General features: G+C 44.9%; 1 protein-coding gene across 1 annotated transcript in view; it reads left to right on the forward strand.

Annotated features, from left to right (window-relative positions):
- atrn (attractin) overlaps window positions 1-14,404 on the forward strand; it is a 346,003-nt gene that overhangs the window by 157,238 nt on the left and 174,361 nt on the right. The window contains exons 11-14 of the mRNA XM_055642697.1: window positions 558-642; window positions 6,403-6,623; window positions 8,834-8,955; window positions 13,273-13,411. Coding sequence (XP_055498672.1) covers window positions 558-642; window positions 6,403-6,623; window positions 8,834-8,955; window positions 13,273-13,411 — 567 coding nt within the window. The remainder of the gene's footprint in view (window positions 1-557; window positions 643-6,402; window positions 6,624-8,833; window positions 8,956-13,272; window positions 13,412-14,404) is intronic.

Consider the following 14,404-nt stretch of genomic DNA (forward strand, 5'->3'; position numbering starts at 1 on the left):
TTTTCCAGCATCTGCAGTTCTTTCTTGAACAAACGAATTGTCAGTTGTTCTAATGTTAAGAACTTAAAAGGAATATCCAATTAATGGTCATATTACGGAAAATGCTACCAATCGCCCAAGTCAATGATACTATACGATTAACCTAAGAGATGTTGCTGTGAAATGAAGTAAAAAAAGGTAGTTTTGTAAACGCTGTGCACATTGCATAGTTAAATTTTTGTGGGGGGGGGGGGGGGCTGGGGGGGGGGGGGGGGCTGCCAAGAGCAAGAACAAAGGAGGACCCGGTGTGGGGGGGACCGCTGGGAACCCAGAGTGTTTACAAATGTGTTAAAAATGGTTTGTGTTAAAATGGGATACATGTAGCTGTCGGCGCTCTTTATGTGGTGACTCTTTGCCTCTTGGGTATGCAAAGCAAAGAATATCACTGTGACTTGTCACGATGTGACAATAAAGTATCATTCATTCATTCATTCATGCATTCATTCATTCATTCATTCATTCAATTTTAGTTCAAGGTTGAGTTTGGACTTGGTTAACGTGCATTTCTCTGTCTACAGCTTGTGATGAGTGGACTGTGTTGCCTGCGCTGGACCTCCCTCACGATGTAAACCGGTTTGGTCATTCGGCTGTATTCAGCAATGGGTAAGGGACGGAGATTTCACACATTCATCACAACGGCCACTGAGATTTTGTCTGGTTTAAATGGGAAATTTACCATCTTTTCTCAGCCATTACCACCAGCATATGTCTTTCAGGCTTCACCTAATCATCGAATTTCCCTGTTTTTTTTGCCCGTCTTTCTCAGCAACTCCTAACTTGGTTCAACTTTGGATTTTCACAATCTTTCAAAGGTCATTGGCTTGAAATATTAACTCTGTTATTGCCTACAGGGTCAAAACGACATAGAGTGATGCAGCGTGGAACCAGGCCCTTCAGCCCAGCTTGCCCATACCGATCAACACGCCCCATCTACATGAGTCCCACCTGCCTGTTTCTGGCCCATATCCCTTTAAACCCACCCTATCCATGTATCTGTCTAAACTATGGACTCGTTGAGTGTTTCCAGGATTTTTTGTTGTATTTCAGACTTTCAGCTTAATTTTGTGATTGGAATAGAAGAGCAAGCAAATCTTGCTGCAATTGTAGGGTTTATGGTGGAACCATACCAAGAATACCGTACAGTTTCTGTCTTGGAGATAGATGTTGGTGCACTGTCGAGTGACATCTGATTCCTGAGAGAAAAGATGAGGAGATGTTTGGTGGAATGCTTGATTAGTCTCCACTCACTTTAAAGGATTGAAAACGTATCTCGATGAAATATAAAGAAGTAATTTCTCCATGTGCCTGCAGAAAGCTATGATTCAAGGATTCATAGAACCTATGAATGAATGTAGGATTCTGTGCAAGTTATTGGAGAGAGTTTCTTATGGATGGGAGTATTGTCTTACAGTATGCTTGGGCACAGAGGGTTAATCATTGAACTATATTTAAGACTGATTGGGGAACGTTAAATTGAGGTGGAAACTGAATGAGATGAGTCATATACCGGACTTCAATTTACTGTTAACCAATACCACAGAATTGGATTGTTCTCTGGGAAAACCTCTGTCAAAAATGGCAGCGTTTTCATTGTGATATTAAGCTGGTTGTAAAGCATGAGTAGAGGGAGAGAAATTAAACAATTCAGCTCATTCTTGATCTGGAATGTTAACTCTGTTTCCATTTCTACAGGTGATTTTGGACATTGAATATTAACAGCATTTAATGTCTCTTCTGTTTCTGTGATATTTTGTTTTGTAGTAAACTATTTTGTTGTAAAGTGCTTCAGAATGTCCTGTGGTTGCGAAAGGCATTATATCATTTTTTTGATAATAATAATAATAATAAAAACATTTTATGGGCGCCTTTCAAAAGTCTCAAGGACACCTTACAGAATTTAACAAGAGTGCAAAACATATAATCGGAGTAAAATAAATAATAAAGACGTCACCAATACACAAATTAAAGACCGAATTCGATCCAAAGACAAAAAAATCAAAAACACAATGTGAAGAGAGAGCAGCGGCAGCTAAACCGCGCCAGGGTACACTCTCCCTGATGTCGTTTTGGAGGTGATATTTATAGATTCAAGAATCATACTCTCATTCCCTCGACTCTAGAGTACCTCTACTCTAGAGTACTTCTACTCTATGGAAACAGGCCCTTTAGGCCAACTTGTCCACACCGACCAACCTGTCCCATCTCCGCTAGTCCCACCTACCTGCATGTGGCCCATATCCCTCTAAACCCATCTTATCCATGTACCTGTCTACCTGTTTCTTAAACGTTGTGATAGTTCCTGTGTCAACTACCTCCCCCAACAGGGGGGATGTACATGGTAAATGGTAGGGAATTGAAGAATACAGTTGAACAGAGGGATCTGGGTATAACCGTGCATAGTTCCTTGAAGGTGGAATCTCATATAGATAGGGTGGTAAAGAAAGCTTTTGGTATGCTAGCCTTTATAAATCAGAGCATTGAGTATAGAAGCTGGGATGTAATGTTAAAATTGTACAAGGCATTGGTGAGACCAAATCTGGAGTATGGTGTACAATTTTGGTCGCCCAATTATAGGAAGGATGTCAACAAAATAGAGAGAGTACAGAGGAGATTTACTAGAATGTTGCCTGGGTTTCAGCAACTAAGTTACAGAGATAGGTTGAATAAGTTAGGTCTTTATTCTCTGGAGCACAGAAGGTTAAGGGGGGACTTGATAGAGGTCTTTAAAATGATGAGAGGGATAGACAGAGTTGATGTGGACAAGCTTTTCACTTTGAGAATAGGGAAGATTCAAACAAGAGGACATGACTTGAGAATTAAGGGACAGAAGTTTAGGGGGAATATGAGGGGGAACTTCTTTACTCAGAGAGTGGTAGCGGTGTGGAATGAGCTTCCAGTGGAAGTGGAGGAGGCAGGTTCATTGGTATCATTTAAAAATAAATTGGATAGGCATATGGATGAGAAGGGAATGGAGGGTTATGGTATGAGTGCAGGCAGGTGGGACTAAGGGGAAAAAAAGTTGTTCGGCACGGACTTGTAGGGCCGAGATGGCCTGTTTCCGTGCTGTAATTGTTATATGGTTATATGGATAACAGCATTCCATACTTCCACCATCCTTTGCATGTAATGTTACCCCTCACATTCTTATAAACTCTTTCCCCCTTCACCTAAAACCTGTGCCTTCTGGTTCTCGATTCCCCTACTCTGAGCAAGAGACTCTGCGTCTACCCGATCTATTCCCCTCACGCTTTTATACACCTCATTAAGATCACTCCTCATTTTCCTGCACACCAGGGAATAGAGTCCCAGTCTGCTCAACCTCTCCCTACAGTATTCTGGCAAATATTCTAGTTGATTCTAGTAAAAATGTAAAAAGGCAAGGTTAATTTAAGTTAAAAATCACTGGATGATCACATAAAAATAGCTGTTAATTTTGAAGAAAAATTGCTAAGGTGCTCTCATTATAGTAACTCTCTTTGGAAGCACAAAGCAGTAAATCAATTAGAAATGCAGCAGTTCTCGAGGACAGAGTGTAGTCTCATCTGGAAATGCATGCAAATGTGTTGTCCATTTAATTTAGCTTTACTTTAGGGATACAGTGCGGAAACAGCCCACCGAGTCCACACCGACCAGCGATCTCCGCATATTAACATTGCCCTACACACAGTGGGGACAATTTAACATCTTTACCAAGTCAATTAACCTACAAACCTGCACGTCTTTGGAGTGTGGGAGGAAACCAAAGAGAAAATCCACGCAGGTCACTGGGAGAACGTACAAACTCCGTACAGACAATAGGTCCTTTGACCCAATGTGCCCACCCCAACTCCAGTACCGCAGTAGCTCTAAGCTGTAATTACTGTCACATCAGAGTGATTCTGCCTACTGTGTGACCATGCTCCCGTTATTTTCTTCATTATGTTAGTGTTTAAAAAAGGAAATGAACAAAAGCTTATTTAACTCCCAGTAATCACCAGGAGCCAACATTTTCAAATCAACAAAGGACAAGGATTTAACTAAATACTTCTTGTCTGTAATTATTATAGAGATGGTGAGATCAGGGGAGGGAACCGTGATATCCTGCAGCATATTAGCATTACAAAAGAAGTGATGGTGGAGATCTTGACGAGCAATAAGGAAGATAAAATGGTACATCTTTGTTGGCCACAGGCGAGCTACCAGAAGTCTGGAAGATAGCTAATGTACCTTTATTTAAAAAAGGGCACAAAGATAAGCTATGGAACTACAGGCCGGTGTGAAATTAACATGAGCAATGAGATTTGTGTAGGATGGAACTGCAGAGGCTGGATTAAACCGAAGATAGACACAAACTGCAGGAGTAAACTCAGCGGGACAGGCAGCATCTCTGTATTCACTGGAGTTTAGAAGGATGAGGGGGATCTTATAGAAACATATAAAATTATAAATGGACTGGACAAGCGAGATGCAGGAAAAATGTTCCCTACGTTGGGCGAGTCCAGAACCAGGGGCCACAGTCTTAGAATAGAGGGGAGGTCATTTAAGACTGAGGTGAGAAAAAACGTTTTCTCTCAGAGAGTTGTGAATTTGTGGAATTCCCTGCTACAGAGGGCAGTGGAGGCCAAATCACTGGATGGATTTAGGAGAGAGTTAGATAGAGCTCTAGGGGCTAGTGGAGTCAAGGGATATGGGGAGAAGGCAGGCACGGGTTATTGATAGGGGACGATCAGCCATGATCACAATGAATGGTGGTGCTGGCTCGAAGGGCCGAATGGCCTCCTCCTGCACCTATTTTCTATGCTTCTATGAGAAGGGTCTCGGGGGTTTGTAGGCTAATTGGCTTGGTATAATTGTAAGTTGTCCCTAGTGTATGCAGGATAGCGTTAAGGGCCTGTCCCACTGTACGAGGTAATTCAAGAGTTCTCCCAAGTTTTCCCCTGATTCGAACTCAGAGAATGTCTGTAGCGGGTCCGTAGGAGTTCGTGGATGTCTCGTAGCGGCTCGTACGAGTAAAAAGTAACAATTTTTTTCATCACGAGTATTTTTTTACTCGTAGACATTTTTCACAGTGTTGAAAAAACGTCACGAGTTTACCGGATTTCCCGAGTGCCTACCGTTACTTGTACGAGCCGCTACGAGACATCCACAAACTCCTACGGAGCTGCTACGGGCATTCTCCGAGTTCAAATCAGGGGAAAACTCGAGAGAACTCTTGAATGACCTTGTACAGTGGGACAGGCCCTTAAGTGTGCGGGGATGGCGCAGACCCGGTGGGCCGAAGTCCACCCTGTATCTCCACCCTGTATCTCTAAACTAAACTAAAATCTGGAAAGTTGCTGGCATTCATCTGAACCTTAAGCATGTAAATTGAGAGAGATACGAAAGGGCCATCAAGAGGGGAGGGAGGGGGGGGGGGGGGGGGGGGGGGGGGGAGTGTGTCGGGGGGGGGGGGGGGGAGGTGGTGGTTGTGGAGGATAGTGGAAAGAATGCTAGAAGAGAGAGAGGGAGCAAGAAACTGAAATCTGTTGGTGTGGAAAATCTGGCAAAAATAGCAGAATGTATTGACATTCTCTAGTTTAGATACGCAGACAATGAATGACAAGGGGTTAATATTTCCTGAGGCAATACATGATGGCTTAAGGTGGAACTCCATATAAGTTCTTAAAAGCATCTTAGAAACATAGAAAAGGTGCAGGAGTAGGCCATTCGGCCCTTTCAGCCTGCACCGCCATTCAATATGATCATGGCTGATCATCCAACTCAGTATCCTGTACCGGCCTTCTCTCCATACCCCCTGATCTCTTTAGCCACAAGGGCCACATCTAACTCCCTCTTAAATATAGCCAATGAACTGGCCTCAACTACCTTCTGTGGCAGAGAATTCCACAGATTCAGCACTCTCTGTGTGAAAAATGTTTTTCTCATCTCGGTCCTAAAGGACTTCCCCATTATCCTTAAACTGTGACCCCTTGTCCTGGACTTCCCAAACATCGGGAACAATCTTCCTGCATCTAGCCTGTCCAACCCCTTAAGAATTTTATAAGTTTCTATAAGATCCCCCCTCAATCTTCTAAATTCTAGCGAGTACAAACCGAGTCTATCCAGTCTTTCTTCATATGAAAGTCCTGACATCCCAGGAATCAGTCTGGTGAACCTTCTCTGTTCTCCCTCTATGTCAAGAATGTCTTTCCTCAGATTTGGAGACCAAAACTGTACGCAATACTGCAGGTGTGGTCTCACCAAGACCCTGTGGATAGTGTGGATTTGGAATTTTGTTCTTCCCAGCATGTTATCTTTTGCAATGAATTGCAAGATATTACTGACAGGTCTCCGGAATATTGTACCTGATTCTGATACCATTTTTGTTTTCCCTCTTATTCTCAGCACTATGTATATTTTTGGCGGGTTCAACAGTCTTCTGCTGAGCGATGTACTTATGTTCACGCCAGCCAAGTGTGACGCTTTCTCTGACGAGGCACCGTGCATGGAAGCGGGGCCTGGAATCCGATGTGTCTGGCGCACAAACACATCGCAATGTGTGCCTTGGGAAATGGCAACAGAGGGAGAAAAGCATCAGATTTCAAAAACATGTGTCAACAAGACCTGTAAGTTATAATGACTTCACCTTTGGTGTTTATATGGTCATGGTCTTACCGTGTGGAAATGGGCCCTTCGGTCCATCTTGCCCAACATGTTCCATACATTTTCGTCCCAACATTTGGCCCATATCTCTCTAAACCTATTCTATCCATGTACTTGTCTAAATCTTTATTAAAATACCTAGCTCAACCACCACCTCTGGCAGCTCGTTCCATGTACCCACCACCTTCTGAGTGAAAAAGTTGCCCCTGAGGGTCCTAGTAAATCTTTCCCCTCTCAGCGTAAATCTTGGTCCCCTGGTTCTTGAATCTCCTAATCTGAGTAAAAGACTGTGCATCCATTCTGTGTATTAAGTGATTAGTTAACAGGACAAATTGATTAATTTATTCATTCAATATATAGTCAAAATTTCTTAGATCAAGAAAGGAAGGAAGCTGCGTTACCTTCCCTAGGAAATGGGAGAAAATATGGGAGTGCATGGGATCGACATTAGTTTATTATTGCCATGTGTACAAGATATTGTGGAAAAACTTTGTTATGCTAACCAGACAAATCTTACCAAATATGAGTACATCAGGTAGTGCAAAAGAGAAGATAGAATGTTACAGCTCCAGGTCTTGAGTGATCTTGTCTCTCTCCAGCCTTATCAGTTTAAAGCCATTTAGGTTTCTTGCAATAGTTCCTGAAATGGGCCACAAATTCCCACTCGTTGGTTGGCTGATCACAGTTGGTCTGATGACCCTTTCTTATCTTTCTCAATTTACAAGCTCTGTTCAGATGTATGGCAGCAAGTTCCCAGATTTAAGCTTAGTTTAGAGATACAGCGCGGAAACGGGCCCTTTGGCCGACCGGATCCACGCCAACTAGCGATCCCCGCACACTTCCATTATCCTACATACACTAGGGCCTATTTACAAATCTACCAAGCCAATTAGCTTGTAAACTTGGGAGTGTGGGAGGAAACCGGACATCGCAGCGAAAACCCACTCAGATCACAGGTAGAACGTACAAACTCCGTACAGACAGCACCCATAGTCAGGATTGAACCCGGGTCTTTGGCGCTGTAAGGCAGCAGCTCTACCGCTGCGCCAACGAGCCGCCCAATTGATATGTTGGTATCATCAAGAAATAGCTGTTGCTTCCATCGATTTGATGTGGAGTCAGATTTCCTCTTTGAATTGCACTTCAACCAAATAAAAGGACGAGCTTGTAATTGCTTTGTGAGGCAAGTAGCAGTGCACAGCTAAATGTTTTGATGATGTTTATGGGGAATGAAGCTAATTGAGGCGCAATTAAAATAATCAGCATTAATTAATTGAGGTAGCAATACAAAGCACTTCATTGGAAGAAACTGGGATGTACAATAGAGTGAGATTTACGTAGTTTGTAACTGGTACCCTCCCGGTGACAGGATCGATTTGCACAATGTTTATATAATGCACTGAGTGTAAGCCACCACTTCAGCAAGCGTATTAAGTGGACTGCAGCACAAAAAACAATTTATATGGAAATCATCTGCTGTCTACAAAACTATTTGAATCACTCAGTTTATAAGCTGCCCGGAATTGCAACTGGAGACCAATAACAAGGTATCTTTGGTTGTTCAATCTGTCCTGGTAGACTTAAAATTACAGTCTGACAACGGGTCCAGACCAGAAATGTCACGTATCCATGTTCTCCCGAGATGCTGCCTGACCCGCTGAGTTACGCCAGCATTTGGTGCCCTTTGGTGTAAATCAGCTTTTTTTTTTAGTATTTAGAGATACAGCACAGAAACGGGCCCTTTGTCCCACCGAGTCCGTGCCGACCAGCGATCCCCACACACTTACACTATCCTATACACATTAGGGACAATTTACAATTTTTTCAAGCTAATTAACCTGCAAACCTGTACGCCTTTGAAGAGTGGGAGGAAACCGAAGATCCCAGTGAAAACCAACGCAGGTCATGGGGAGAACGTACAAAGTCTGCACAGAAAAGCACCCGCAGTCAGGGTCGAACCTGGGACTCTGCCACTGTGAGGAAGCAACTCAGCCGCTGTGGCACCGTGCTGCCCTAAAGCATCTGCAGTTCCCTGCCTCTCCAGCTCAAAATTATTTTTCGTAGGTGGTCGGCAGGCAAAGTTTCCTTATAAATAAACGAGAGAAAATCTAGCTGAGCAGATAGTATTTATAGAAAAACGAAGCATGTTTTCTTCCCCCTTGCTATACTACAGACGCAGATAACGAAAAGTGTGATCAGTACACCGATTGCTACAGCTGTACTGTGAACACAAATGGTTGTCAATGGTGCCATGACAAGTGCTTGTCAAAGAACAGTAACTGCACGGAAGCCTCTGTGAGTATTCTACAAACCCTTCTAAGTGCAATTTAATTCATCATACTGGTTATTCTTCCAGACAGACAGTAATAGATATTTGTAAAGAAAATAGACCAGTACAGGTGTCAGATGTTATGGGGAGAAGGGGGTTACGAGGGAGAGATAGATCAGCCATGATTAAATGGCGGAGTAGACTTGATGGGCTCAATGGCCTAATTCTGCTCCTATCACTGATGACCTTATGACCTCAGTGAAGCGCAGCAACAGACCCCACTGCCCACTGCCCCACTGCTGCCTCACCCACTGTGTTACTCCAGCACTATGTTTCTAATTTTGTAAATCAGCATCTGCAGTTCTAGTATCTAAACTGACCCCTTCTCTCACATGGTCACTATGTCTCCATTCCCTATATAATAATAATAATAATAATAATACATTTTATTTGTTGGGCGCCTTTCAGACATCTCAAGGACACCTTACATAGATTAACAGGAATATAAACATATAATCAGAGTAAAATAAATAATAAAGACATCACAGAGACACAAACTAAAAACAGAATTCAGTCCAAAAACAGAAAATCAAAAACATAATGTGAAGAGAGAGCAGCGGCAGCTAAAGCGCGCCAGCGTCCACTCTCCCTTCACGGCAGCCATCTTGGACAAAGACTAACAGGATTACGTAGAGACAGAAAATCATCCCCCCATAATGGATACCACTGTGGGGGAAGGCACAATGTCAAGTCCCCAGCCCCAAGTTCACCCAAAGTCAAGCCTGCCACCGCAATTGCCTCTACGGAGGCCCGATGTTCCTGGCCGTTCTCACCGGGTGGTCTTGCCCCGTCGTCGGGAGAGTCCTCTCAGCGGCTGGGCCACCTGGAACGGCCGCTTCCAAGCTGTAGACCGCGGCTTCCGGAGACGACAAGGCCGCGCCGGTTTGGAGCTCCCAGGCTCCCGATGTTCAAATCGGCGCCGCCTGCTCCGCTCTGCAGACCCGCAGCCCGGAGGTGTTGCTCTCGGCGGTCCAGCTCACTGGAGCTCCAGCGCGTCGATCCAGCGCAACGACCCAGGCAAGGCATCGCCCGCTCCGCTCCACGATAGCGCCCCAGCGCTGTGCCGCCAACGACGCCGAGGTGCTGGGCGGTCCCCGCCAGAAAACGGCGCTCCAAGCCCGCTGGTAGGCCACGAGGACGGGTCGACGGGGCAGCCCGGAGAAAAAGCTGCCTCACCGACCAGGTAGGGACCTAGAAATAAAATTGCCCCCTACCCCCCCACATTAAAAAGTCCATTTCTCCAAACGGACGAGACAGGACTAACGAAAAAACTTTTTTAAAAAAAGCAAGTTTAACGGACGGCTGCTGGTTAGCAGCCGTTCCTCCAAGATGGCTCCTCCTCCCTCCTATCCATGTGTCTATCTAAGGGCTGCTTAAACGCCACTTCCGTACTGCTTCCACTACTGCCACCACAGACAGTGCATTCCAGGCACTCTCTGTGTAAATAAAAACTCGCCCAGCACATTTCCTTAAATTGTTTCCTCTCACCTTAAAGCTGCGCCCACCTGGGAAAATGATTCAGCCTGTCTAATCTATCCATGCGTCTCATAACTTTATACACATCTATCTGTTCTCCCCACAGCCGACACCCAGCAGATGACAATCCAAGTTTGTCCATTCTTTCCTTATAGCTAACACCTCCTAATTCATTCCTCTGCACCCTCTCCAAAACCTCCACATCCTTATCGTAATGGGGGTAACCAGCACTGGTAACCCAGTATTCGACGTGCAGCTGAAGCAATGTATTAAAATGCTGCGACATAACTTCTGACTCTTTTAGTCAATGGCCCATACTGATGAAGGCGAGCTTAATTATAGCACTGGTTTCGTACAAAATGAAACGTTTCTCTGAATACAAATGTAACTGCTGGAGGAGCAGTGGAACCTATTTCAGATACTGGTGACAGATACTCAATATTCCTTTCCACAGCCCATAAAACACACTTACTCGTTTACTCTGCAAGTATTGAGGCGTTCTTCAGTACATTGACCTAGAACATAGAACAGTACAGCACAGGAACAGGCCTTTCGGATCACAATGTCCATGCCGAATATAATGGCAAGTCAAACAAATCTCCTTTGTGTGCCCGTGATCCATATCCCGCCATTCCCTGCATTTTCATGTGCCTAATAAAGCATTTTAAATGCCACCATTAAAACTAAATTAAAAGGCCAAGCAAAAGATAATGAGTTGTGAGATGGAATGTAGATTTTAGATTCCAGTATTATTTTGCTGAGAAAATAAGAACAACGTCTTGCATATATACACCAACTTCATCATAGTGAATTTAGTTTAGCTTAGAGAGATTGCGCGGAAACAGGTCCTTTGGCCCACCGAGTCTGAACCGACCAGCGATCCCCGCACACTGACACTATCTTACACACTAAGGACAATCTACAATTTTACCAAGCCAATTAACCTACAAACGTGCAGATCTTTGGAGTGTGGGAGGAAACCGGAGCACCCAGAGAAAACTCATGCAGGTCACGGGGAGAACGTGCAAACTCCGTACAGACAGCACCCATAGCCAGGATCAAACCCGGGTCCCTGGCGCAGTAACGCAGCAACTCTACCGCTGCGCCACCGTTCTGTACCATGCTGCGGGTACTTCAGGAAAGCCTCATCAAAGCATGTTTGATAAAATGCCACAAATACATTCCCAGGACAGACAATCAAACGGATTGGTCAGGTACATTTAAGAGGCCAAAGCTGAAATTACTAAAATACTGCGAAAGGATGAAGAACAAGTGTAGGCCTGAGATTCCCATTTTGAGATGGGTAGCCAGGTTTTCAACAAACTTGCGATCATGAAGCAAGATGAGAGGGCAGCCAAGGGAGTATTGGGGCAGTCGTATCCTGAGGGAAAAGTCAATGACGTCCATCTTTCTTTGTCCTGATCTTAAAATTCTGTTTAAGAAAGAACTGCAGCTGCTGGTCTCGACCCGAAACATCACCTATTCCTTCGCTCCATAGATGCTGCCTCACCCGCTGAGTTTCTCCAGCATTTTTGTCTACGTTTGATTTTTCCAGCATCCATGGCTATCTGGACTACACTTCTTCCCACCCTGCTTCCTGTAAGGGCTCTATCCCCAACTCCCAATTCCTCCGTCTACGCCGCATCTGCACCCAGAATGAGGTGTTCCAAACCAGGGCATCGGAGATGTCCTCAGACTTTAGGGAACGGGGGTTCCCCTCTCCGACTATAGATGAGGCTCTCACCAGGGTCTCCTCTATGTCCCTTAGCTCTGCTCTCACTCCCCATCCCCGCACTCGTAAAAAGGACAGTCCTCCTTGTCCTCACCTTCCACCCCACCAGCGGTCATATACAACAGATTATCCTCCGACATTATCGCCACATCCAACGGGATCCCGCCACTACTGGCCACATCTACTCATCTCCTCCCCTTTCGGCTTTCCGCAGAGACCGCTCCCTCCGCAACTCCTTGGTCAATTTGTCCCTTCCCACCCAAACCACCCCCTCCTCTGGCACGTCCCCTTGTAACCGCAGGAAATGCTACACTCGTCGCTTTACTTCCCCCCTGGACTCCATCCAAGGACCCAAGCAGTCTGTCCAGGTGAGGCAGAGGTTCACCTGCACCTCCTCCAACCTCATCTATTGCATCCGCTGCTCTAGTTGTCAGCTGCTCTACATCGGTGAGACCAAGCGTAGGCTTGGCGATCGCTTCCCCCAACTCCTTCGCTCGGTTCACAATAACCAACCTGATCCCCCGGTGGCCCATCACTTCAGCTCCCCCTCCCATTCCTATTCCGACCTTTCTGTCCTGGGCCTCCTCCATGGCCAGAGTGAGTCCCACCGTAAATTGGAGGAGCAGCACATCATATTTCGCTTGGGTAGTTTACACCCCAGCGGTATGAACATTGACTTCTCCAATTTCAGGTAGTCCTTGCTCTCTCCCTCCTTCCCCTCCCCTTCCCAGCTCTCCCACAGCCTACTGTCTCTGCCTCTTCCTTTCTTCTAACCCCCCCCCCCCCCACCTCCACATCAGTCTGAAGAAGGGTCTCGACCCGAAACGTCACATATTCCTTTGCTCCATAGATGCTGCCTCACCCGCTGAGTTTCACCAGCATTTTTGTCCGCCTTTAAAATTCTGTTTGTACAGCAATTAAAGCATCTAAATTTTCCAATGCATAATTAAGGTCCATGGTGGAGTAAGAGTGATAGGAAATACTTTCATCATAATATGCACAATCTTTAAACTTGTATCACTGTACTGCAATATTGTGCTAGTTACTTGCTTTTTGTTGATGGTGATTGCTTTAGGGAGCAATTGGGAGTTTTGGAGCTTGTCCAAAGGATAAACCCGAGTACGTTTGCAATAAGCTAACAAGCTGCAAAAGTTGTGCTGTGGACCAGAACTGTCAGTGGGAGCCTCGGAATCAAGAATGCATTTCATTACCCGGTAGGAGTTATTATATTTTCCCGTTATGATGTGATTACTATGCAATGACCAGTTGTCAGGGTATCCTTGATGTCCTGTGATAATTCTCTGAAGAAGGGTATCGATCCAAAACATCACCCATACATAGAAACATAGAAAATAGCTGCAGGAGTAGGCCATTCAGCCCTTCAGGCCAACACCGCCATTCGATATGATCATGGCTGATCATCCACAATCAGTACCCAGTTACTGCTTTTCCCCCAAATCCCTAGATTCCATTAGCCCAAAGAGTTAAATCTAACTCTCTCTTGAAAACATCCAGTGAATCGGCCTCCACTGCCTTCTGTGGCAGAGAATTCCACAGATTCACAATTCTCTGGGTGAAAAGGTTTTTCCTTATCTCAGTCCAAAATGACCTACACCTTATTCTTAAACTGTGACCGCTGGTTCTGGACTCCCCCAACATCGAGAACATCTTTCCTGCATCTAGCCTGTCCAGTCCCTTAAGAATTTCACATGTTTCTGTAAGATCCCTTCTCATTCTTCTAAATTCCAGTGAATACAAGCCCAGTCAACTCATTCTTTCATCCCTTCATCCTATATCACTCAACCCATTTTTTCATCATATATCAGTCATTCTATCCAGAGATGCTGCCCGTCTCGCTGAGTTACTCCAGGATTTTGTGTCTAATTCTCAACTATCCTCAACTATTTTCTTCAGGAACTGTGAGGAAAATGACGACCATTATTGAGAGAACAGCATGCAGCTTTGACCTCTTCAAACTTGATATTTAGTTGTTCTTGACAAGATCATTTGTTAGTTATTAGAGCAGCAGTGATCTCCATTCCACCTTTTATTGCCATTATCAAGTTCACTGGGTGATGCGGCGTCGTGAGTGTGGGTATTTTCCATGCAGATCATTATTTTGTTTAGTTTAGAGATACAGCGCAGTATCAGGCCCTTCGGCCCACTGCCAACCAGTGATCCCTGCCCACTTAGGCTATCCTACTCAC

This window comes from Leucoraja erinacea, chromosome 1 (assembly GCF_028641065.1).
Source record: "Leucoraja erinacea ecotype New England chromosome 1, Leri_hhj_1, whole genome shotgun sequence".
In the NCBI taxonomy this organism is placed as follows: Eukaryota; Metazoa; Chordata; class Chondrichthyes; order Rajiformes; family Rajidae; genus Leucoraja; species Leucoraja erinaceus.